This window comes from Physcomitrium patens, chromosome 16, assembly GCF_059467195.1.
Source record: "Physcomitrium patens ecotype Gransden chromosome 16, ASM5946719v1, whole genome shotgun sequence".
NCBI classification, from domain to species: domain Eukaryota; kingdom Viridiplantae; phylum Streptophyta; class Bryopsida; order Funariales; family Funariaceae; genus Physcomitrium; species Physcomitrium patens.
This window is the reverse complement of record NC_143425.1, coordinates 2992748-3018406: the sequence shown is the minus strand read 5'-3', so window position 1 is coordinate 3018406 and position 25659 is coordinate 2992748. Positions and strand designations below refer to the sequence as shown.

At 35.3% G+C, this 25659-nt stretch overlaps 2 protein-coding genes across 12 annotated transcripts; one reads left to right on the top strand and one right to left on the bottom strand.

Annotated features, from left to right (window-relative positions):
- Positions 1-10152: 10152 nt before the first annotated feature.
- LOC112293753 (vacuole membrane protein KMS1) lies at positions 10153-13789 on the bottom strand. Of its 6 annotated transcripts, none has more exons than XR_016506915.1 (3): positions 13614-13773; positions 10627-12637; positions 10153-10502 (listed from the first exon to the last, which is right to left on the bottom strand). XR_016506915.1 is itself a non-coding variant. In XM_024543555.3 (2 exons), the coding sequence occupies exon 2, from the start codon at positions 12421-12423 to the stop codon at positions 11008-11010; it is 1416 nt and encodes a 471-aa protein (XP_024399323.1). In that variant the 5' UTR covers positions 12424-12637; positions 13614-13789; the 3' UTR covers positions 10153-11007. The 6 variants fall into 6 exon arrangements, 3 of the variants coding, with proteins under 3 accessions (XP_024399323.1, XP_090112847.1, XP_090112848.1); XR_016506914.1 differs by lacking the exon at positions 13614-13773 and adding an exon at positions 13409-13597; XR_016506916.1 differs by lacking the exon at positions 13614-13773 and adding an exon at positions 13379-13588.
- A 5284-nt stretch (positions 13790-19073) lies between these two features.
- LOC112293035 (putative protein phosphatase 2C 57) lies at positions 19074-22544 on the top strand. Of its 6 annotated transcripts, none has more exons than XM_090256719.1 (5): positions 19074-19732; positions 19970-20162; positions 20501-20567; positions 20731-20902; positions 21580-21804. In XM_090256719.1, the coding sequence occupies exons 3-5, from the start codon at positions 20565-20567 to the stop codon at positions 21618-21620; spliced, it is 216 nt and encodes a 71-aa protein (XP_090112845.1). In that variant the 5' UTR covers positions 19074-19732; positions 19970-20162; positions 20501-20564; the 3' UTR covers positions 21621-21804. The 6 variants fall into 6 exon arrangements, with proteins under 6 accessions (XP_090112845.1, XP_090112843.1, XP_090112846.1 ...); XM_090256717.1 differs by having other exon boundaries at positions 19077-19732; positions 21696-22544; XM_090256720.1 differs by having other exon boundaries at positions 19092-19732; positions 20731-20898; positions 21580-22544.
- The last annotated feature ends 3115 nt before the right edge of the window (positions 22545-25659 follow it).

Below are 25659 nucleotides of genomic sequence, written 5' to 3'. Positions count from 1 at the left end.
CTATTTTGGCCACCCGTTCTGGGCTGCCCCCACTTTCTTCCTTTTTGTCTTTCCGGTGCGTCTTTTTCTTTCCGTTTCCGGCTTCCCATTGTTCAAAGCGTCGCTTGGACTCGTAGAAAGATTTTTGTGAGGGCTTTCTACACGGCTATAGGAGGAAATAGGTTTTCACCGCATTAATATTTTCTTCTTTATCTTTTATTTTATTTTATCTTTTTTAAGTAGGGGTCAACAATGTTTTACAAGATGTTCTAAGGAATGAATGGAAGTACAAGACGAAAGAGGATGAATGATTGTGAGAGAAAAGTTCGTTCATCCATCGTGTGGTGGGTACCCCTAAGCAAGTTCATCCTTATCATCTACTGCTTGGTGGCTAGCAATCTATCTATTGGTAATAGAAAAATTTAATGGGCATGCGTTGATATCCATGGATACCCCCCCCCTCTCTACCTCTAAAAGATTCAAGTGCATCCACAATAAATATCCTACCCATTTCAAAGGCATTTCTTTTAAGAGAAAAAAGAAAACACACACACACACACATATATATATATATATATATATATAATAAGTTGTTTCTTAATTCTTCAAACATTTATTTAATTATAAAGTTAGGGAATAATTTCTATAATCATTATACTATTATATTATAAAATCCCCATAATAGACAATTTTTCATCTGACACGGCAGGAGGAATTTGCCCATCCTTTGAATGTCAACTTACAGACAGAGTTTAAATATAGAATTTTAAAAGCAATCACCCTTTTTTTAGTGTTCACTAAATATTAAAATGTGGAAGAAAATAATTGTGACAAGTGAGGGATGATGAATGGATGCGAATGATTAGTTTATAATATGGTGATTAAAAGCTTGTTGATGAAGCAAATCAATTACCAAAAGAGTGCAACTGGTATGCTTTCTTAGAGAGAGAGTTTAATTAACAAATCTGAGATAGACATTAGTTTTATTTTATAGCATTTCTAGATAAGAATGTTTGCATATATATATATATATATAGATATAGATATTTTATTTATTTATTTATTTATATTTGTATAGTATAGATACATATCTACAAAATAGAAGATGCAAAAGTAAGCTTTATCCACTTATTGAAGTATACAATTGCAAAAACGATTTTGAATTGGTGGCCTTTGTGTGCAGATGAAGATGTAAAGAATTAAAGCAAATTTCACATTTTACTGTAACTGCAATTCATTGAATAGGAAAAAAGTAAAGATATGTGTTGGTGTTATAATATTTTCAACTTCTATTATTATTATTATTATTATTATTCTTAGTATTGTTATTATCAGCATCATCATCATTTTTTTTTTTTAAATGTTTATAATATGGAGATGATGCTGAGGATACATTGTTTTTTGATAAAAAAACATATAAAAGGATGTTGTTCTAATCAACATTGACTAGATGAATGCTTAAAACCACATTATGTGAAGATGTTGAAATTCTACAGATTACTAAACACTATAGTGACTTGAAACAATATCGTGGCATAGATTCTTTAAAAATATGTACATATGTCATAGAAATATATTATTTTATAAAATAAATTTAAACTGATAGAACAAATACTCTTCTGGCATTTATGTAAGATGAAGATGACTTCCATCAAGAGTCCAAGCTATTCCACCTTGCACTCAAAACTAATAAGGGTATACATGTAAAATCTACCAACTAAGGGTACTTCTTATTTGTTTAGTGTTGTAGTATTTCTAGTTAGCAAGTGTAAAAAATAAAACCCCATTCAATAATAGTAGTATCTATTAATGCCATAAACAATAAATAAATATATGTATATATATATATATATATATGTGTGTGTGTGTGTGTGTGTGTGTGTGTTATAGCTTCAAAATTTTGTAGTATTAAAAAATTATTTAAGTTCAAACATCAAGTGATAATAAAATCATGGTTTGTATGTATGTATGTATGTATGTAAGTAAGTATGTATATATATAGGTGTATGAAAACAAAATATATTTAAAAAATATTTTACAGGAGAAAAGTATGCTTATGTATTCCAAATTTTAAGATAAGGTTTAGTATACTATTACTATTAAACTATACACATAAAATGGCAGAAAAGCAACCAAATCTTGATGCTCTGTTTAGTAGTAAGTAACTCGGCATTAAAGTATGCTTAATTACTTCTGTAAACTTTATTAACAAAAATGAAAACCTAAATAGTGAAAAATTCTAAAGTTTCAAAGTTCATTAAAATTCAATAATCAAATTAAGAGCTATATATATAATTTTATGAATATGCATAAGAATCTCATTACACAAAAATAAATAATGTTATGAAAATGTGTAAGAATCTTAATTTCAAAATTTTAGATCGATCAAAGAGTTAATGAAGAATTAGATGTTTGTTTGTTCTACATATGTATATAAGAGTGATAAGAAAAAATTGAAATTGTTTATATGTGCTAAGATTTGCACATGTACTGAACTTTTATTTTACATTCATGTTGTGACTCAATGTGTGACTAAATTATATCAAAAATACTATATGTCATTTATGTGATATGTATGTATGTATGTATATACACATATACATACAAAGCAACTTTGAATTTGAAATTGAGTCTGGTAGACAAAGACATTGCAGTGAAAAGACCATTCAGCACAGATTTGATGAGTGACAATAAGATTAAAAATTCACTATGATAAAAACTGCTGTACTTATGATTCATACAAACATCAGTAATTTGTTGCAACACTTAAAAACTGTAAAACTAATATTTTTAGCAATAAATACTTGTTAAATAAATAAATAGATAATAAATAATAAAAATTGTTTGTACAAGACTTATCTAAGCAGAAAGTAAGAATTAATGACTTGCATTAGTGATATAAAATGATAATTTTGTTATTGAAAGTTTCAAACAAACTTTATAAATAACATATTAACTTTGTAGAAACCCTAAACCCTAAAGCCTGATCCAAACAATTTCATTATTTTCAAATCATGGTTGCAAATATGCTCTTAATATTGTTTTTGTATTGATTGTTGATATTAAATGTCTTAAATTGGAATAACAATAATAAATTTATAATCTAGTTTAGATTGGTAACATTAATTTATTCTTGAATGATAGAATATATTGTTGTGTAATTTTAACAACAAGAATTCTTTAAAATTTCTTAAATTACTAAAAACATTCCAAAACATTATTGGCTACAGTTAAAAATGAGAAATTAAAACTTCAAGTTTAACACTGATTTTAACATTTTAAAAAATAATGTTATTATTATTATTATTATTATTATTCACTCTTCTATTTTTGAAAAACTGACAATTATTCTCATGAAAATTAAAGAACATTACATATAGATGTGTTACTGTAAAGTTGGAGAAATTTGACTAGGACTTTTTTAATATTTTGACCAATCAAAAGATATGACAAGTTTAAGAAATACATGAATTTTCAGCATTAAAAATAATTCCATGCAGAGGATATGTATCTCACTTTAATCCAATGCTACATCTTCTTATAATCAAATTCCATTGCATACTATCTAATCTTTTTATGGATTACATTTATACTATGCTTTCCAAGGGATTGCAAACGAAGGACATATTCCAATCTTCCATTCTTTCCCCAAAAAAGACCCACTACATAGGCTTTAAAATTTACAACCTTTTCTTTTTTTATTTTTTTCTTTTCTTTAAACTTCTCTTCAAACCCACTCCTTTACAACATATTTCCCATGGTTGTTGTCAAACCATTGCTTTCAAAAGGTAGCCAAAAAGAGGTCTCTTTGCTGCCTTGTCTCATCGCACACAAGTGTTACGTGACACAATGGAATGGAATAACATGAATATTCATAATCGAATTAAAAACACTAATAATATAATAATAAGAATAATAATAGTAATAAAAAGACCCCACATGATTGACCCATACAATGAATAATGCGTAGTTGGTGGTCAGTACACCTTCCCGAAAGACGACGAAATCCTTTTCACACATCTCCCGTGACATTCGAGCATCAGACCCAACGCGGACAAGTGGCATTGCTGACGTGGCGAGGTGAGGACGACACCTCAGGTGGGAACGACTCGTTCTCAATGGAGCGACCCGTTCCCATCTTCCTTTACACGGATGCCACCTGTCTTCGACGTTTAGGGCTGGAATCTGAGCCCGCTTGAGAATTCCGACACGAACGGGCATTGGAATCTGCTCGGAGAGCTCTGAGCGGCTTCCGGAATGGTCGTGGCCATTGTTTAATTATTTCCTTAACCTGGGCCCCACTTTTATTGGGTGGGGTATGGCCTAGCTGAGTATGGAATACGGAACATGCTCGACAAGAAAAGCATTTCTATTGAGTACATGTTCCTTGTGTTGTGTTTTTTGTGTCTTTTGTACTCTATAAACCTATTATTATTATTATTATGCATTTATTTCCAATAGAAAAATAAAATATTAACAAAACAGATTTTAGGATAATAAGTTAAAATGTTTATTATTGTTGATAACACATAAAAATGGAGGAATTTAGCTATACAAAATATTGAGCAAGTAAATTATTTTTTGATGCCATGAATATTAATCAGTTAATTGAATTTTTTTTATCACTTATATATATATATATATATATATATATATATATATTACAATAAGATTATAATTGTTTGAACTGATTTTTTTTAAAGTGTATGAAGTTAATATTTTTACCATCATTATAGGCAATTTTTATGTCACTCTTAACAAAATTTGGCTTGGTCGTCCATTCTAATATACATACTTAAAAACCATTGTACGCCCTTTACAATCGAGTTGTCTAAATATTATATTTGAGTCATTAAACCGAGTAAATAACTATTTTGCCCGAAATAAATATCATCAACATATATCTTTTATGACAAATAGCTTTCAATTTGTTCGAACCAAAAATTTTGAAATAAAATTTTGAAACAAAAAAACTTGCCAAAATCCCTCAGTTACATTAAAGTGCATTTAAATAATCTAAAGAAATAATAATAATAATACATGGTATAACTGATGTCTTATAAAACCAAAATAATAGTTATAAGCTAAAGATAAACATTGTTTTAAGAATCCATTCTTAAAAGTGCATCACAAAAATGAATTATTTGATACGTTTAAAAATCATGACGTTCCATTGGATCAATCAACTGAACTGGAATGTGACAGAATTTTTGATGAAATTCACCGACAAACGATCTAGAAAGATGCGCAGAAAGCACCAGAACACGTGCATGGAGTGATGCAGAATGTGTCGGTAACCTCCCCTGTGAAATTTGTCGGTGAAACAACCGAGACCCGCCAGCCTGGTTTTCCATTCCTTCCGATGATCTAGTGATCTTGTCGCTTGCACGATGGGTGCAAATTGGACTTGGTCGATGATGTGTAAGTGATCGACACCATGAAGATTCCCCCTTGCAGCGTGTGCACGGCATCCTGATAATGAAGGTTATCGATATGTTTGTGGAATCCTTGACGTTACTTCAGATGGTTACAATGCTGATCAACACAAAGAGCGCTAGAAACAGTTCGTTGAAGCAGTTGGGTTTTGATCCTAGACCACCCGAAAATCCAACTGAGGAAATCTATCTCCTCCTTTCTTTGTGGTCGTTGTTGGTGTTAATTTGAGCCGATTTCGATCGATGGCCCAACTGGAACGGCACGGAAATTTGAGCTGCCCGGCTTCCATGGTCTCGACTTAAATTTGCGGAGTGGCTGTAGAAATGGATTTAATAGCACGTCTGCAAGAATATTTCTAGGGATTGCTAGTTTCGTTGCTTCGCTGATCAGGCATGCGGTTCGTCTTCGAGGTCATCTCAGTTTCGTCGAGGAGCGAGAGGCAGCAATGTTGTCATTGCTGCCAGAATGTGCAGCTGGTGATCCCCACTGGAAGCCGAACTAGATCACTAGATCATTTGCGGTACATCAATCTCCCGGGAATGGCAACAATGGAGAAGGTGTTCGGAATCCAAGTCCAATTGCAAGTATCAGAGCACGAGCTGTGTCTGCAACGCACGCAAGGAATCACAGGGACTGATCCCCTTTCTCCAAGAACACCCTGAATTCAGGATGAAAGGTGAAAAACTGAGATTGCTGTGATTTGCATTGGATAATGCCTGAGTATCTTGCGTGCCTGACATTGATCAACGAAGTTTTTGAAAACTACGCTCCATAGAACTATGCTGTTCTGATGATTCCTCCAGTTTCGTTTTGTCGGTGACCACCTCAGTCGTATTTCCCCGGCTGCTGAAGATACTTAACTTCACTGGATGGCCACAAAGCTGTTGATGAAGCCAGTCCCGCATCTAGCCGAGGTGTCCCCAGCACTAAAATCAGACTTTCTTAGCTTGTTGATTGTGATTGCACTTGGACGAATTCAATCCAGATGAAACCTGATTCTAGGATTAACTTGTTACTGGCAGTACACGTGATGAAGTTGCCAAGTTTGACCCATGAGCACAGGCTGAGCTCATCTCCGTGTCAGGATTAGTACAATGTTGGATATTTTCATCGGCACCTGAATTTCCTTGAATTGGAGATGTCAGAGAGGAGGAGGTTAATTTGCTTGAAACTCGAATGTGAAGCTTCGGTTGATCTCAAGTCGTCGTCACCATTTCCCCCTGTGGTAGTTGCTTAGTCCTGCCCTGCAACTCTTGGAGTGACAGTTTTTCCAAAATAACCTAGCTCAAGGTTCTTCATGAGCAAGGTCGTGATCGATGTCTCATCCGAGTGACGTAGAATTCAAGTGGAATCTGGGAGAGCGGCTGGCATTAGTGCAGATGTTACAATGAGAACTTTGCAGATCGAACACCGAAACTATACAGAGAGTGTGAACAAGCTCACGTGACGACCTAGGCCTTGAAAAGTGGTGAGAGTGCGCACTTGCAGAACTCTCCTCCATAAGCGTCCATTGTATTCGGGTGATAACTCAACAAGGTCGTTTTCCTACAATCAGACATGAAAATCAATGGTTTGATGTTTGCAACCTGTTGCACCAAATCTCGTACAGTTTACGTACAATAACGAGTCCATTTTCTGGAATAGAATTCTGCGCGAAAGGCTGCTAAGTGTCGCAGAGTTCGAACAACGGTTCTTATGCTTGTCTTACGCTTCCGAAGGAGGCATCCACTTTGACCTGGACTGTTCGCAACGCAATTAACAATTTGGATTTCGCCTTCTCGTGTGGGTGAAGGAATTCCCTACAACATCAACTTCGTCTCTCCAACTACTCCTTGGGATCTGTAATCGAGGCATTCTCTTTAAATGGGAACCAACATTACTGTGGCTGTGACAGCTGCGAAGGTTAGGCTCCGATCGCTGGTGAATGGATTAAGGTGGAGCATTAACCCCATCGCAGCATAGGTGGTATGAACTCAGGCTCTGATTGCGTTCTAGTCTGGGCAAGGTGCAGCAGTGTACAAGCACGTAATAACCTGACCCATGTAGTGCTCGGCGGCTCTAGTTCCTGGTCATCTCAGCCTGAATTTCTCAAGATCATCGGCCGAAACGAGTGGCAGGGGATCGATAATCGTCGTTATAATTAACATGAAACTGAACATCTTCTAGACTGTGCACCACGATTGAAATCAGGGATTGGCGGTGGAAGTAGCCAAGAACGCCATCGAACCGCATGCAACGTCCAGCAACGGAGTTTCCCTCCGTCATCGCCACAAACTTGGTATCAAATGTAGTTTCCAGTGGACTCGAATCTCCCCCTTCAGAAACTCAACGACGCAATCGACACACTCTGATGTGGTCCATCACCACCTTTTTGAACAATCACGATTAGCTCAGATCTCAGCTTCTTCGTGATGCATCTGCTTCCATCATGGCACTTATCTCATGGTTGTGCATGCATGTGGTAAGCTAGTGCAGAAGCTAACATGTGCAACGGCGGTGAAGCTCCACGCCCACAACAATTTGTTGCAGTTCTCACTGAGCATGCCAATGCTGGCCGCCGTGCTCCTGGGAGTTTGTGGGATCTGCGGAGGCAACAGATTCACACAAAAGAGTGGATATGTTCCATAAGCACTGCTCTCCCATTTTCCAACTTGCTGATGCATGTAAGCTTTGTGTGTGACAAGAACTTCAGTGAACTTGGTGTTATGTTTCTGCAGCTTTTGAATGAGTGTGTGTGTTTGTGTGCGGAGGTGGTGGAGGTGTTTCATTTTGTATCAAAATACTGAACTTGCAGGTTTAAGACTCAATACAAGTGCATGTTGGGAGTTTATTTAAGTATTGTTTTTTCTCTTTCGTTAAATAAATGAAAGTTTGCAAGTGTAAACACATTCATCTTTGTATGGAGAGTTTCTAACCTTCAAAACAAAAATATTTAGAAGAGATTATATAATGCAGATGTATTTAATGTAATAAATGTTTTAGAATAAAGTAAGGTCTATTATAAAACATTTAACTTACATTTTAGAGGAAAAAAATTAGCATTATATATTAATTGTGAATGTAAATTTACCTACAACTGATGTTATTTGTAGAAAATTGTTTTCAATGATTCCAACAAGCAACCATTCCTCCTATCACTTGACTATTTGAACCAAATCATCATGTTGTTCTATCCAAAATCTTGAATATACTAGAAAACTAAATTTTTAATAGTTTAAAAATGAATATTATCTAAACACTTTTATTCTAATTTTAAAAAAATATATTTTTTGCACGAATATATATATAATATACTTAACATAGAATAAAAATTGATGAGGTAGATTTATTTTTAACATCAATTATTGGACTTTATCTTTTACCAAATAAATCAATCATATTTTTAAAGCCACTTTTTTATAAAATAAATATTAATTATGGAATATTAGTGATGGTTAGTTTTTACTAGAAAAACAGAAATTTATAGACTCTATACTAAAGCAGATTTATTAGTTGAGTTAAATATAAATATAATAACTTCAAATGAATCTTTAAATTTCTATGTTTTTTTCAATAAATCTTGATCAATTTATAATTTTTTATACTTTATTTTATTGAAATCTTTAATGTATACTCATTTAAATCATTAAGTATTTATAGATCTAATACTATTCATGATATTAAACTGTGGATTATTTTTAAACACTATTGTAATGATATTTATCATATAACTTATTAAATCTCATATTTTAGGTTGAACTCATTAATGCTTTTTTGATAATTTTTTTAAACAAAATAAATCTCTTTCAAATAACAAACATATTAAAGAATCTTTTTTCTTTTGCTATATGTTCTCTTTATACATGTTTAATTTTAAATATTTTATAACTTTATTGTAGAATCAATTCTAATATATATATATATATATATATTCTAATTTATAATGATCCTAAAATATTGGAAGAAGGCGAGTTAAATTTAGTAGTTTAGAATTCGTTCCAAAAAGTTAATAAAAAAAATTAGATCAAAATATTTCAATGATGTTAGACAAAAAGGTGCTAAGGGGTCACTCCTAAAATTTCAAAAAAAGTAAAAGATTAATTGAAAGAAAAAAAAAAGAGAGCACTATTTTTACTTTTTTAATTTTTTCAAAATTAATGAATATTATTTTTATATCGATTTTTTTTTTTGCATTAATTCGTACTTAATCCTTCAAAAATAATTTACAAATCTTAAGTTTAGTATCATCATTGTGCATGATTCTTCTTAAATTTTTAATTTAATCTAATTTTTAAATAATTTCAAATCAAAAAGATGTATTTGTAGATGAAGAATTGTGTAGAAATTCTATCCAGTATTGATTAAGGGTTCAATTACGTGAAGTTTAGAACTATTTATTGCAAACTTAAAATGCTACTCTAATGACGTATTCCCTGAGATAAATTAAATACTATTAACAACAATAATACATATTTATAATATAATAAGAGGTGACTATAATTCAATCTTGTGTGTATTTACTTAACTAATTTCAAACGCAAATGTTTATAATTGTTTTAATATTTGCATCAAACTTTTGTTTTTATTGCTCTCAACCAATGGAATATTATTTATGATTAATTTATTTTAATACCTTTTGTGATTATTACTTGGCAGTTACAACTCCAAAAGTTTTAATGAACAGAGAAATAAAAACTAATAAGATTGGTGTTTGATTTTTTAATTTTTACAGTACTTTTCAAATAGCAAAGCCATGAATGAAATGGAAATATAAATTGGTCATGTTGTCTTTCGAAGCAATTGGATAAACCAGTGGTACATAAGAAGAACGTGAGTAACCTACAAGTAATGCACAAGACACCCACAACTAAGATTGAAGATTGGGACTTCTTCAATACATGAGGACCAAAACTAGACAACGTAAATGGGAACAAGGTTCACAGATCAATGCCTGGAACTCCCATGTCATCCTAAACCGATGCCCAGAATTACCACCTGAATCAACCTAAGCTTCCACCGAACCACACATACCTGGTGAAGTAATCTTGCTGCAGAGGGTGCAGGAAGGGGCCTGAAAAAGATGTAGATTAATTCTAATATTTTTCCACCTGCACAGAATGGTAGACTGAGGGTCGCATTTTCAATCAACCTACAAATCCTCCTCCAAAACTAGAGGTTTGCACAATAACTCCTTGCATCGACAACAATGGAGGGCGTAACAACTAAACCCACCTCGGCAATAGGCAGTTAGAAGACGACCCAGTCCGACCTGTATAAAATATAGTGACAAGGTGCATTGCGATCTCTCACTGGGTATTGCTACCAGCTATCACCGCAAGAGAAGAGATCCAACACGAATCCTAATTAGCGAGGTCAATAAGATAAGACCTGCCTCGCCGCATGATGTTCCAATAGTCCAAGAAATTAACCAAAATAAAAGTTCAATGCCTACATTTCTAGAGGTGATTTCCTCGGATGAATGATCAGTGACTCTCTACAAAGAAATCTAGCAGCCCCTGTTGGTCAAGAATACAATCAAGAAAAAGGCTTTGATCTTAGAATCTATAAAAGCTTTCTGGCCAAAGGTTACACGCTGTCACTGTTCATATGAAATCACCTCTCCAGCTCCTCCTCTTGTTTCTTCTTCTTCAGGTTTTCCACGAGGGCTGTGACCTCACGCTTCTGCTGCTCCATCAGGTAACCCTGTGCTGTTGCAGTGATAATCGACGCGACGAAAAATAACATCATAATCTGAACAACAGTATTCCACAAAAACCCGAACGAGTAACCACCTTTCACGGCCTCTGAAGCGCCGGCATGACCGGACAACTTCTCCCTGGCTGTGCCCACGGCAGCCATTATGCGCGGAGAAAAACTGTTCAAGAGTGGAAGATGATGAATAACCCAAGCTAACCCTGCCTCCAGCGCTTCCAGAACATGAGGATTACATGCCAAAATTACAAATAGCGTCTGAATATGCGTCTTGATCACAGCTTTGCCGATCAAGGTGGCCAGAAAGAACTTCCAGAAAGGTACCAAGAAATGACCACACATTAGCCCTGCTAAGTCAAAGAGAGGATTCGGAACAGAGGCGAAGAGCAGGATCGCGAAGAATCCGAGTTGAGCGAACCTTCGGAGACCCCACACTTTTAGACGGCTATACAGACTTGGATGGCTCTGATCCTCCGGGATAGTCACCAAATCTTCAAGCTCTTTCACTTTCTCTCCTGATAACCTCGCGGCACGTGAGACAAAGTACGGCGGTAGCTCGCCAATGGCAGTACCAATCCCCCACAATACCGCCTCCAATTGCACCTGTAGCAGAACTTTAAGAATTGGAACCACGTAGCTCTCCATACCATCTGTTGGGAGCCGAGGAAACATTGGCTTGCCTAATTCAGAGCATTCCTTATGTTGCCACGAAGAAGGAAAGCCCCACTGTGGAGTGTCGTACTGCATGGCCTTCAAATCCACCCGCCCACATTGGGAAGCTCTCATCGCAAACATGGCAATATGCGGTCCTAAATACAATACAAACGTGTGAAGGCCTGAACCAAGGCCGATCGACGAGGCAACCCCAAGCCCTATCCACCAGACGGCAAACCTGAAGTACGCAATAGCCTCCCTCAAGTAGTACTCGTGAGGTCCGTCAATAAAAGCAAGTACAATTATTAGCGCAACGGTGAGAATCCCGGCGCCAACAACGCGAAGATGATGGCTGAGAACATGGATCCACAAGAGCCTACATTGGTATAATAGAGACAGAACCGCCAGTCTCACGGTTTCAAGTGGCTGGTTTGAGAGAACTAATCTCTCTCGTTGCAGTGTATGTGATCTCTTGAGCTCCACGACCTGAGGCAGCTGCATCACTCTCTCCACATTCTCCACAGAAGTCTCCGGCTGATCTACTATTTCATCCTGTGATTGGTCTGGATTCAGGAGTGGCTCAACCTCTGACTCCACCACCTTGCTATCCTCTATACCATCCACATCATTAGCCACCTTGGTGGAATCTGCCTGGACCTCCATTGATACTCTGCAACACGTAATGAATTAAAATATCCTCTTTCCTAGTGCTGTGAGAATATTTCAACTCATAAAGCAAATCCTGTCCACATCTCGCCAAATTCCCCTCAAGATGCAGATCAGATCGTGTCTTTATATGTACTGTTCTTCCTTCCGAAGAACTCCAAACCCTACCCAGCTTTGCAAAGAGATCTACCTTGTGCTGCAAGGTATACACCTGAAAAAACCAGTAAGAGAACGTAAATGAATCAGTAAAGAGACATAATTCCACAAGTTCCGCATACGATACCCAACATCGCACCTTAAACCTCTCCTTTCAACTCCCAACGCAAGACCGCAATCCCCCAAACCCTACCCAGCTCCCTTCACCATCAACTACAACATGGAATCCCACCCACATGCGGCTCTATTGTATCTCCGCCCACGAGAATACACCCAAATTCTGCAATACACTCAACGGCGTCGCAAAATCTACAAGCAACACTGGAAGAAAAGTCAACCATCACAAAACTTCCCGCAATGCCATAACCCTAATTGACTCCCACAAACGACCATGGACCTCATAGACAGAAAACGTCCACACCAGGTATGCGCCGCACTCCTTAACCTCGAGATCAATGTAGCGGTTCCCACAAGCTCTCTCCCTTACTTCCACTGCCTCCACGTCAACTCCCGCACCCTCAAACCTCAATCTCACTTTTACTTTGCCACGACACCACCAAAATTGGAACCTCTCGCCAATAACCCCCCACCACCTAACCAGAGCCGAAATCCACAAACCCTCGGAACTCATCTCCTCCTATCCCCACTCACCCTCTCCGCCTCCGCACCACAAAACCCACAAGTGCAAAAACAGCTATACTGCATCACCCGACAAGCAAGGCACATTCGGAGTAATAGTACACGCTACGTAAAGCACGCATGCCGAACACACATCAGAAAAAAATACATAGCACACCTTCTTCTCGAGGCAAGAAAACTGTCTTACACTCTAATGTTATAACGAGGGATGGAAACGGGAGCAAGCAACCTCAAGCTCCCCCTCTGATCTCTGTCGCTGAGTCTCTCTATCTCATCATCTCAATCGCTACATCATCTTGGGAGAGTTTGTCAGGATTGATGAGAGAGGAAGAGAGAGAGACGTGAGAGACGGGGGAAGGAGAGGAGGGTAGAGAGGACATGGCACTACGCACATGAGAGATCGGTTTCGAGCTGTTGCTCCAATCATCCCCGTCGTCATGCGCAGCGACGACGTGATTGTGGGTGCGAGTGCGGGTCGAGTGCGGGAGCGCGTATTTCTGCGGTACGATTGTAACGAAGGAGAAAGATGGGGATTGGGAGGGATTGCAAAGCGGGTATAACAATCGGAATGTTACTTCTTAGAAGCATGTCGCATGACGCGGTGGATTTTACTTGCGGTGGACGCTGGCATCCCGCGACGTCGCTGCCACGGCTTCCCACCCGGACAACCAGCGGCAGACGACGACGGACGACGAACGACGCTCTGTTGATGTGGACGTGTGTTCTGATTCGTTCTGTGTCCGTCGTTCGCCGAGTCCGCGTCTTTTACTTTTCCGAAAAGGTAGTGGGTAGCTTCGGAATAGCCCTGAGCAGCCCTATATAAGCAACATGGTTAAGGAATAATAACAATAATAATAATTTAATCTATATTTATTTATTTTTTAAAATCTCTGCTTTTTCTCTTTTCGAATACGAATGGTACCAAAGTACTATTCATAACAACAACAAACAAATATGCAATATTGTTGTCTTAAGTCACCAACACCTTTGGTAATTTTGAAACTATGTCTTATCACTCAAGTTTTCTTTAAGGTTTTATGCCATATTTTATAAAATTATTTAATTAAAATTTCTTCTTTTAAAAAAATGTGCACAAAAAATATCACTATATATATACATGTTTTTCTTCCTATACAATAAATAAATTTGAAAGTCAAACTGGTTTTCTAAAAATAAGAATATAATCATTGTTCTTTAATGTTAAATAAATTATTTAATTCGATATATTGTGACAAAGACTTGTCTTAGTTACCATATATGAAAAGAGTATGAAATTAGTTGAACTTATTATTATTATTATTATTATTATTTAAATATTTTTAGAATAAAGAAAAAAACGAACTAAAATAGATGATTTAAAAATAATGTTTTCTTTTAGGTTAGAAAAAGAATAGTCACAAGACTAGAAACAAAACAACAATCTATTTGCTCCAAAAAAATCAATTGCTAAGACTAAGGTGCCTATTGTCTTAGTCACATTCTAGCTCCTAGCTTTCAAAGATTCGTATACCTATAAAATATCTTAGAAATCCATGGAATTATTTATGAAAAAGGTAAAAAAGTCCTAAGTAATTATAGAGGATTATGAAAGATAATACAAGACTTAAAATGATATTAAAAATATGTAGTCATTAATAAAATATCCTAAATTAATATATAATATTTTAAAATATTTCAAAGATTTTTTAAGATATTGAATAAGTGATTAAATTATTAATAGAATTATATAAATAAAATATATTATAAAATATTTTAGATGATATTTAATATGTTTATATGTCAAACTATATTATTTTATTTGATGTTATTTAAATTTAATATTAAAGATACAATATGTAACTTATTAATATGAAATTATGTGATTTCATTGAAGCTTATTATTTTCATGTAATTAAGATAAAAATTCATTAGATTATATAATTACATTATGGTTTATAGAATAATTTTTTTTAAAAATTAATCAACTCATAGTAGTTTCAAAAAATAAAGTTTATAATGTTCTTATAAAAATCAATATTAATGAAATCATAAAAGATAAATTAAAATAAATATCAATTTTCATTGTTACGATACCTAATAATTAATGTGATGGTAACATTCAAAAAAAGAACTTAATGATTGTTTCTAAAGTATTTTTGGTCAAATAAAAAATTTGAAATTTTAGATTTTTTTAATGAATTATTACTTATCATATATATATATATATATATATATATATATATATATAAAATAAATATTCTATAAAAATTATATATAAATATATATATATATTTAAAAATTAAAATTAATAATTATTTCTAAAGTATTTTTGGTCAAATAGAAAATTTGAAATTTTAGATTTTTAAATTAATTATTATTATATATATATATAAAATAAATATTCCATAAAAATTATATATATATATTTAAATAATTAAAATTAAAATAAGAGACTAAATGGTGTTACCACTAAATAACAATACACATTTCATATTTGATTAATGAATTTAACAAATCTAGTTTGAATACTATAAACATTTGTAAGAATAGACACCTTTTATTGTTTAAAGTTCATAATAATTTAAGTATTAATTCTGATTAAAAAAATATTTTTTATTTTATTCAATTGTCATAGTGTTTTCATACTCTTTTGTTGATTGTAAATATGTAAAAATTTGGTTTATTATAAGCATAACTTTAAACCAATTATATATGCTTGATATATGTAATTGTTTGGTTAGAGGATTAATTCATATATCTAAAATTATAAATATTAAGAATAGAATTATTAAATTTATTTATTACAATGTCTATATTTTTTTTTGGATTTAATTATAAATAATAAAACTATGAACAAAATATTATATATTTACTATTTATAATACATGTATACATTTTAATAATTATAATTATTTTTTTATATATACCTTATATACATATTTAATTTAGAATCAATTTATATTGGAAACAAGCTATACACATCTTGGTTTAATTATATATTATTTAAACAATAATAACATCTATTATTAACAACATAAAGATTCAATGTGATGTAATTGATTGAACATGTTATAATAGAACTTGTCTAAAATCATATGTATAGGACCAAAGACCTTGAATTATTTTAAGAAGGTTATAATATTAAACAAGATTGATAAATTAATGTCATTTACAAAAATAAGATGCATAATAATAGAATTTTCTATTTAAGGTTAAAATTAGCATTTAATCTTTTTTGTATAAGCATATCCTACTTCTACACCAAGATTTATTTATATATCTATTGATATTTTATTTATTTTTGCCTTCATCATACTTTGTATAGCCACACAATGCCAAAGAAATAAGAAAAATATACAACCATGATAGATATTGTTTGTGTCCACATAGACTTGTGCAAGTATTTTAAAATGTATCTTCACATCAAGAAGCTTAAATTAAAGAAATGGCTCCAAGACACACTTGATCCATTTGTCAAATAGTCAACCATCTCAAAGAGGCTGAAGTTACATACAAAGGTGCTTAATACTATATTAGATACCAACCAATTAGCCAAATGCTATAAAACAGTGAAATATTTGTTAATAGAAAAGGTACTTGCATAGTAATTTAAGGCAAATCAAGAGTATGTCAATCTCAATAGAGATTTCATTTGCAAAAGTGCAATAATCATTTGGATTGTCTCTATTCAAATTATGATCCATTCTAGTTCTCCAACAAATGACTTAAAGCTTTCATAACCTAACATGATATCAAATACTTCTATAAGTTTTGGATGAACAATTTTGTTGACATGTCTATTCTTGCTGCCATTGTGCCACTCCCTAAAATATCCTTAATAAGTTTAAAAGAAAAGATATCTATAATATCGATGATATTGATATTTATTACTAAATATATGTAAGTATTTATATGAGTTACATTCAAGTAATGATGAATATTTTAGTGAGATTAGTAGATTTGCAAACATTTTGTAATATGCAAATAACTTCTTAACTACAAGGCAAGTTGAAAGATGCAAGTAGAATATAGAACAAATCACCATTGTAATTTATACCAATGATGATGGCTCTAACAAACTACCATTTTTGTTTATTAGCAACTTACGATAAACTTGGCTACTTCAAGCATGTTAACTTTTACAATCTTGATTGCAATTACCACAGTAATTCTAAGGCATGAATAATGTAAATCATATTTTTGAAGTGGTTGAAGTGATTTGATTATTGCATAGTAAATCAAAAGGTTTTTTTGATTTTAGGCAACTATAACAAGCATAATTTTTTTCGTATAACTTCTTGCTTAGAGCACCATTACTCTTTAAATCTTTCAAATGTGACATCTAAATTTTAGTCTTGTAGTATTGATATCATTAATAACTTTAAGACATACTACAAGTACTGCTTTAATTGAATGTATGTACAATGTCTTCAAGATAATATCAATAAGCCTAAATAAATCAATATTTTTTAGTAATTTATTATGTAATTATTGCATAGGCTTTTGATATCAAGATAAATAAAATTTACAATTTATTTGTCATTGCAAGATTTTTTCTAAGTTACCTAGCACTATTAAAGTCCTTGAAGATGAATTCTTGGACCTTGAACTTGTCCATGAGTTATAGGAGCATTATTGGTGCTTCTTCCATTCAAATCCAATAGATATTCAAAACCTTATAGACTACCATGTAAAGCATGTCATTGTCTAAATTCCAAATGTTAATGACATTATTGAAAACTATCTTCTAGTTGACAATTTAGTTTAAGAACAAAATATACAAGAGATAGATGACAACTAGGAAGTGCTGAAAGTTACAACGGCAGATACTCTTAAATTATTTTAAGTACTTGAGAGGTTTAATTAAGCATTCAAAATTAATTTGTATAAGACATCAAAGTATATATAATATCAAAATTAGAATCAAATATTTATTGTAATTATATATATAATACATAATAAGGATAAATAAATAAATAAATAAATAAATAAAATAAGGATATATATATATATATATATATTCATACATACAAAAGAAAAGAATTAGTTTAGTAAGTTAAATGATTGTTGAGAGTTAAAGAAATTATATATATATATATATATATATATATATATCTATATGTATATCTATATATATCAAACTTTGGCTAATATATATAATATCATTGTAACACCTTAATATCTTATATTCACAATTGAAACATGAACGTTTTTGTTTTATGTACATTAGCCAAAGTTCAGTACTATAATGATGTGTTTCAATATGTTTTTTTGCAAAATAATTATTTTTTTTAATATTATGAATAAAAGATTTTGGTTTACTATTTCTGCTAAACCAGAGTTCAGAATAAAAATCAAGAAAGTACAAACCTGATGCAAATTGAGAATAAACTTCCTTTAGAGAATATCTTAAATGATTTTTTCTAATTTTGTTCAAATTCTTTTATGCTCGTCAATGGACTTAAATTCCAATCAGCGAAATTTGAGGAAAGACACCAATTGTTTTTTGTTTTTTTTTAATTTTTTTTTGTATGTACAGTGTATATGCATATGAGTGAATAGTAGGACATGAATTTTGGTTGTGTGAGCACTTTTCCCAGGCCCACAAGCCAAAATAACTTGTGCACGACAAGGTGAGCAGCTATTGGCCACAAAGCCTCCATGTCCCACACAATCAGACTCCACCTCCACACTAAACAAGCCCCCCCCCCCCCCCCCCAATACAAGGAACATATATCTATATATATATAGATATATTGTGTTGATTTCACAATCCCATCATGCCTTGTCACATCGTAGGTTGAATTTTCACACATGCATAGCCCTGTAGTTGGGTGAATATTGGTGGGATGAATTATGCATTAAAAAACGCCGCAACAATTGCAGCATGCAGTTGGGTCTTCATGTGCAGATGGGTGTCTCTACACTCTCAGCCAGCTTCCTAGAATTGGTTTCCTCCCTGTCACCAGCAAATTTTCTTTTAAAAAAATATAAACACACTTACACACACAGCAGTGCTGGAGACATTTGGGGGAACGCCATGCCGCCTCGCTTCGATGTTTCCTGCATCCCTTGCACAAGCAGAAAGCACAAAACGATGCACGCAGCACAATCGGTTGGGAGATCACAGACTCCAGCGTCCTCGTTTTCTCCGCCCTTCTTCGTTACCTACTTGACCGATATTGCAGGTAGTGGTGGTGGGAGCATGAGAGCCGAGCCTGGGCTGTGCCCAGAGTGTGACGTTCGTTTGCCATTTTTGGTACTGTGGGTGCATTCTGTTTTGGTATGTGGGTCATGTTGGATTGCATCGTGAGGGGCTCAATGAGAGGGTTTTTAAAGAGGGACTGTAATGGAAGCTCAGAGTTTCAAACTGTGGTAGTGGGAGGGGAGTCCTTGGGGTCAGTTTGGAGGATGGATGCATGTTTTGCGTGGTTTTGTGGGAGCAGGGTTAGTGGTGGAATTCAGGCAAGCAGCAGGAGTTGAAGGAAAGAAAGCCATCGCGGGCGAGATCTCGTTCCGTCTGCTCTGAGCGGTACGCGTGACTTACATATGGGGGTAGAGGTCTAGGATGTTGAGTTGGGTCAGCGGTGTGTGAAGTGCCTCGACTGATTGATTGATTTATTCTTTTGCTGGTGGAGTTTGTGAATTTAATTTGCAAAGGTTGATGGGTCTTTTGAGCAAATTTGGAGGGTTATTTGTGGAGATAATGGGCCAAGTTTGAGTGTATAGTAGGCATTGTAACAGCTTTTCTTTTGCAAGCTGGTTGCAGCACATGATCAGAAAGCATAGTCTGTTATCCCGGGAAATGGCGATGTAGCTAGGATGATGAAGAAATCCATCTGTCGTTGCTTTAACTTAGCCATGACCTAAAGGCAGTGGAGGACCTACTACGTCTATGTGTCTGGAATTGGGTCAACAAGGACTTTTGTTTTGGAGGTTTTGAGCACGCCTCGATTTCATAGGTTTGTATCTTTAAACTCCAGAGCAAGCAGTTTGGTATTGGCTAATTGAGTGTAGTCAAGACTGGAGAGTAAAGAATAAGCACTGCACAACTTACCAGTAAGCACATATTTCCCATCTAAAAATAATCTGCTTATTATCTTAGGTGATCACATGGTGGGTTGACGAAGTACATCTTCATCCGTTTCTCTTAATCTATTCATTTAAAGAATTATCAGAAACTATTGCAATTAGTGGCAGTCATGGCAGAGGACGCTCACTCGTTTACGTGTTTATTAATATGATGTCACAACTTCGCATTTCTAATTCTCCTTGTGTTAATTGTATTTGTCCTGTGCAGTGCAATCCCCGAAGCGATCTAGTGGCAGTGTTACTTTTGTGGATATGATGTCAGAGTGATCAGAATGGTACTCACGTGAATGCCTTCATGTCAAAAACATTTCTCATCTCTACCGCATTTCCTAGATTTTGATAGGATTCCAGATTTAACCAGGACGTTTAGTTATTTTCCTTGTGACCTTGTCCATGTTGTAAATAGACATTGATTATGGGAAGGGGTCCGATCGGCAGGTGCACAACAGGCAAGAGCTAGCACCTGAGGGTAGGAATCACTCGTACGTGCCGCTGTACCGGTCTGGAGGATGGAGTGACCGTGGCATCAGGCAAACTTTGGAAGACGCTCTTATCTGCATAGACGATCTCAATGATCAGCTGCAGTCTCGGGGTGCATTCTATGGGGTGGGTGTGTGATTAACAGCCTTGATGGATGTACGGGATGTTCATTGAAAATTAGTGGTTGTGGCTGGAAATTTTGAGCAAAACATGCGCGATGAAGTCTTGAGTAGTCTATACTGACTTGGCGTTTGGTATATGTTCAAGTGTGGTATATGTTCAACTGCTCAGATAACAAATTATTACGATATATCATTTGTTATCTGAGCAGTTGGGTATTGTATTAATACCACCATCTATTTTATTTGTCAGTGTAATCGAATTCTGATACTTCTTAGCTACACTGCCTCTCAGCTACATGCGACCATGCTCATCTCCTCTTTGCTAAGCATGATAGCTACGAGGACTGGTTGCTTTTAGTTCAATATACGGTGTTGAGAATGCTAGTTTTTGTTGTGTTTTTTCATATATTTTATCTCGTCATGCTGCAATTTTATTTTATTTATTATTGTTTTAAGTAGAAATTGTTTAGATAAGCATGGTGTTGTTTTTCAGGCCTCAGTTTCGTTCCATTTAATCTTCTGATGTACGGCACATGGTGAAGCTTATTTGAGATAAATATAGACCCCTATCCTGATGCATGCTTGATCATTTTGAAACCCTTACCAGCTAACTAAGATCATGTGAATCTGATCTTGAATAAAAATTCTACTAAATTAGATTAAGGTGGTTTTTGAAATTGATCAGAGTTCCTACTTGAAGTGAGGACACCTGAAGGTTGGCCCTAGTCCCAAATTCGGGATCCTATTTTCAAGAGGACAGTGGTTCGTAAATATTGACTCGAAGGAAACGGGGAATTTCAGGAACTTGCTGGTGGCGAATGCAGGCGACTGTCGGGCAGTCTTGTGTCGTAGGGGCAAAACGATACAATTGTTCAGCGATCATACCCCAATTCTGATGGCGAAAAGATGCGCATCGAATTAGCAGGGGGGACTGTAACTAGCGATGGATATGTTAACGGGCAGGTGACAGTCGCTCGCGCCATTGGAGATTGGCACATGCCAGGCGTGAAGGGCTTCAATGACACTTGGCCTGTAATTGCAGAGCCCGAAATCCGGAGTTTAGAACTCTCTGAAGTCGATGAGTTCTTACTTCTGGGATGTGATGGCTTGTGGGATGTGTTTACTAGCAGTGCTGCTGTTGATTTTGCGCGTAGGCAGTTGCGGGAGCACAATTACCCAGAGCGATGCTCTAAAGCACTGATAGAGGAGGCATTGAAGCGAAATGCCCAAGATAATATCACAGTAATCACACTTTGTTTCCAAGCAGAGGCCCCACCAGACGTTACCGTTGTAGAGAGGTCAACCATAAGAAAGTTAATCTTGAAAGTAATCGTTGCAACAGGACCTTGACATTGCCGAAGCTTCGAACGTATATCGCCGAATTGATTGATCCTGGCAGGCATCCCTAGTATTGTTCCGGTGTGCTGTCTGATTCTTTAAGGCTTAACTTTCGTTGATGAAGAGATGAACTGGATGTTTCAACGAAGTCAGGTGGACCTCTCAGCAAGCAGGAGTTTGTCAAGAATAACGAGGATATATTGTAGAGGTGAAGTGCTACACATTGTAGATGGCCAATCAGCTCTAGATCAGAACTTTGGTGTTGCGTCAATGTATATGAAAATGTTTAAATTCTAAGCACTCATTGAGAAACATTTGCGTGCCCTGCCTAGGAATGATACTGGCTGGTACAATTACAACTTTGGAGGTGAATTCTACCTCCTGTTTAAGTCAGGAGAGACTTGCTTCAGCAGATATGATGTTGTCAGTTGCCAGGTCATGACATGGACATCTATTGCACATCAAGTGAGTTCTGAATTTGCGTGCTTGGCTTAATACCAGCGAAAAATCGTGGGAAAATTGTGAATAGTTGGTAGTAAGTCGCCTATACCTCGGTTTACCTAGCAAAGTGCCAGTCAATCTGATGAAGCGGATTCAAACTCATTCAGTGCAAGAGATAATCGTCTTTTATTTCACGTAATTAATGACATTGGAATGGCCACCACATATTCCCGTGAAAAGAAAAGCAATTAAAATATGTATATTACTAGCTCACACGTCTACTACAGAGTTGTCAGATTCCACTCATCCGGAATATGTTGGAACTTTGAACCGTTTCGTAATAACAGTCCTCTTCTGAATGTTGGTGACACAAATGAAGGTGTATTTGCGCTGAAATTTTCGAAGCAAAGTCAAGCTTCGCAAGAAACAACACTGTTTTCAACTACATGAATGAGCAGGTGCTGCGACTAGACAAACGATGAGAGCCCTAAGGACAGTACACATAGTTTCGATCAACTCGGATACCCACAAGTCGACTAAATCTCCAGATCAATGAGCTTCACAGGTAGTCTACAATGGATAAACTTATACCCGCAACAAGTGACACTTCTAGCAACATACTGTAGATCTCCAATAACCAATGCAATCTACTCATGAGCATCATATAAGAGGAAACTATTCACAAGTATGGCATTCCAGAGCCTGTGTGTTGCACCGTAAACACCTCCGTCTGTTTTTTCTTGCTCGAACGACAAGTTATCATTCGGCACTCCGGACAAGAATCTCATTCTTTGAACTCAAACACAACATGGAACTAAAGCTACTCTCAGGATGAAGTTATACATGGAACTAAACCTACTCTCAGCATCTTTAACACTATACACAATGCAGAGACAAGGCATGATGAGAGTACAGCAGCACCGGGATGGCCTAGACTCGTGATTCATGCACTAGCGTCACTATTGAGAATCCTTGTCGAAATGACATGTTGGATCCTCCTCCTTAACTCATAGCTGCTGCAAGTCATCTGTTTCAACCATTAGATCAGCTATCCATTCCGCTGAATCCGGTGCGGCTTGGAGGGCAGCGATGTAAAGGCTCCCTCTACGATGCGGAAGTTGTACTTGGTGTTGGGCTTTTTGGTGTAGAACACCCTGAAGACACAAGGAACACAATGGATCCACATATATGTATTACTGTTGAATAATATTGCTTGAGTTGTATCGAACAAACATTTTTAAAGTTTTTGACAACTAAAACATAAAAATAGTTAGTACTTAACCGCATCAAAAGCTGCCGCAGCTTCGATATCTGTGTCGTAAGTTCCTAGCCATATGGTTCTTTTCCACTTCTGAGATCTTATCTTCACAAGAAACCCCTTGACACCTTCCTGTGTTCAAACTCCTTTGAAGTCATGGTGAGGGCCAACTCTCAATGCAGACATCTTTTCTGGAGCAGCCTATGTTCTCTTTCGCAATGAGGACGACCTGAATGCTACATGGTCGATTGCTAGAATATTCTGATCAACTCGCATCTTCACTCGCCCCTTTGATGCTCTTGGATCCTTGGGAGCCAGGTTTCCTTGAGTAATAGGTTGGTTCGATAACTGGGTCATTGGTGCCACGGAAGTGGCATCTATTTTAGTGTCCAAGGGAACTTTAACCAAATTGATTTTAGAATCTTGTTGATGAATCAACTCCCGATCACAATACGTGCAGTCTGAGTCGTATGTTACCCTGAACCCTGGGCATATGGGATACTGCATTTTAGGTACAAAATCTTGGCCTAGAGGATGCACAAATTGGGCTCTTCGGTCATGGTCTGGCATCCTCAGCGATGGCAAACAACGCACAGTGAAACCACCAGTATCAAAACAGGCGCCTAAAGCTCTCCCAATTCAGCGGCTGATGTGATGAAAATGCTTTTTCTAATTGCTGTTGCTCTTAGAAAACCTCGTCAATAAAATTCTAATCTTCACAATCTCTTTGTTAAGGGAAAACAGAATTACCTGAACCAAATCAAAATTTGATACAGAGCTACTCAATTGAAGCAGCATAGCTTTCAGTGCTTGGCTGAAGCTATATCCTTGATTGTCACTGGTATGTGTGTTTTTGAATTGCCCAACAGCAAAGTGGAGGTGTCGCCTTGTTAGATCAGGTTGTTGTAGGTTTGCAAGTTCTCAAAATTGACACTAACTTATCTGCTCCCTCATTTGCAACACCATCGCAGTTGTTCTAGCTGCACTAATGATTAAGGCAGCAAGATTGTTACATTGCAAGTTTACCAACATAATCTTCTATCGGGAGAATTATTCCATATAGTACACTACTCTCATGTATAGAATACTATCTATTAAATATTGACCTCACACCTGCACAACTCTTAGTGTCACTCTTGTATACACAATATATTATACACAATATATTGTGTGGCATTGATTATATTAATACATATAATATTTCCAACATAGTATCAGAGCTATAGAAATATTTGGTCCCTAAAAAACTATAAGAATAGATGAATATTTCAATCTAAAAAAGAATTGCTGAAATTACAAATAAGCTTGTAATGATAACAATAAAACAATCTATTGTAATAGGAAAGGTTGATGAAAAGCTTGAAGTTCTTTAAACCATGAGAAGCAATTCTAAACTTGAAAATGGCAACAAATAAACCATAAATAAAGGTAAAATTGAATTGATCATGAATAAATTTATAAATAATTTCAATTCAACTTCAAATTAAGAATATAAAAGATGGCACAAAAAGTGGACATCAATCATGTTCCAAAATTTGATAGTTTATATTTTAATATATGAAAATATAGATTAATACTAATTTTCAATATTAAAAAGTTATGGTCCATTGTAAGTGGTGAAGAATGCTTATTAATGGAACAAACAGTAGTTGAAATTGTTGCCAGAATTCCAACTTTACTTACTATAGGAGTAGGACATATAAGCACATGGATAACCAAGGATACCTT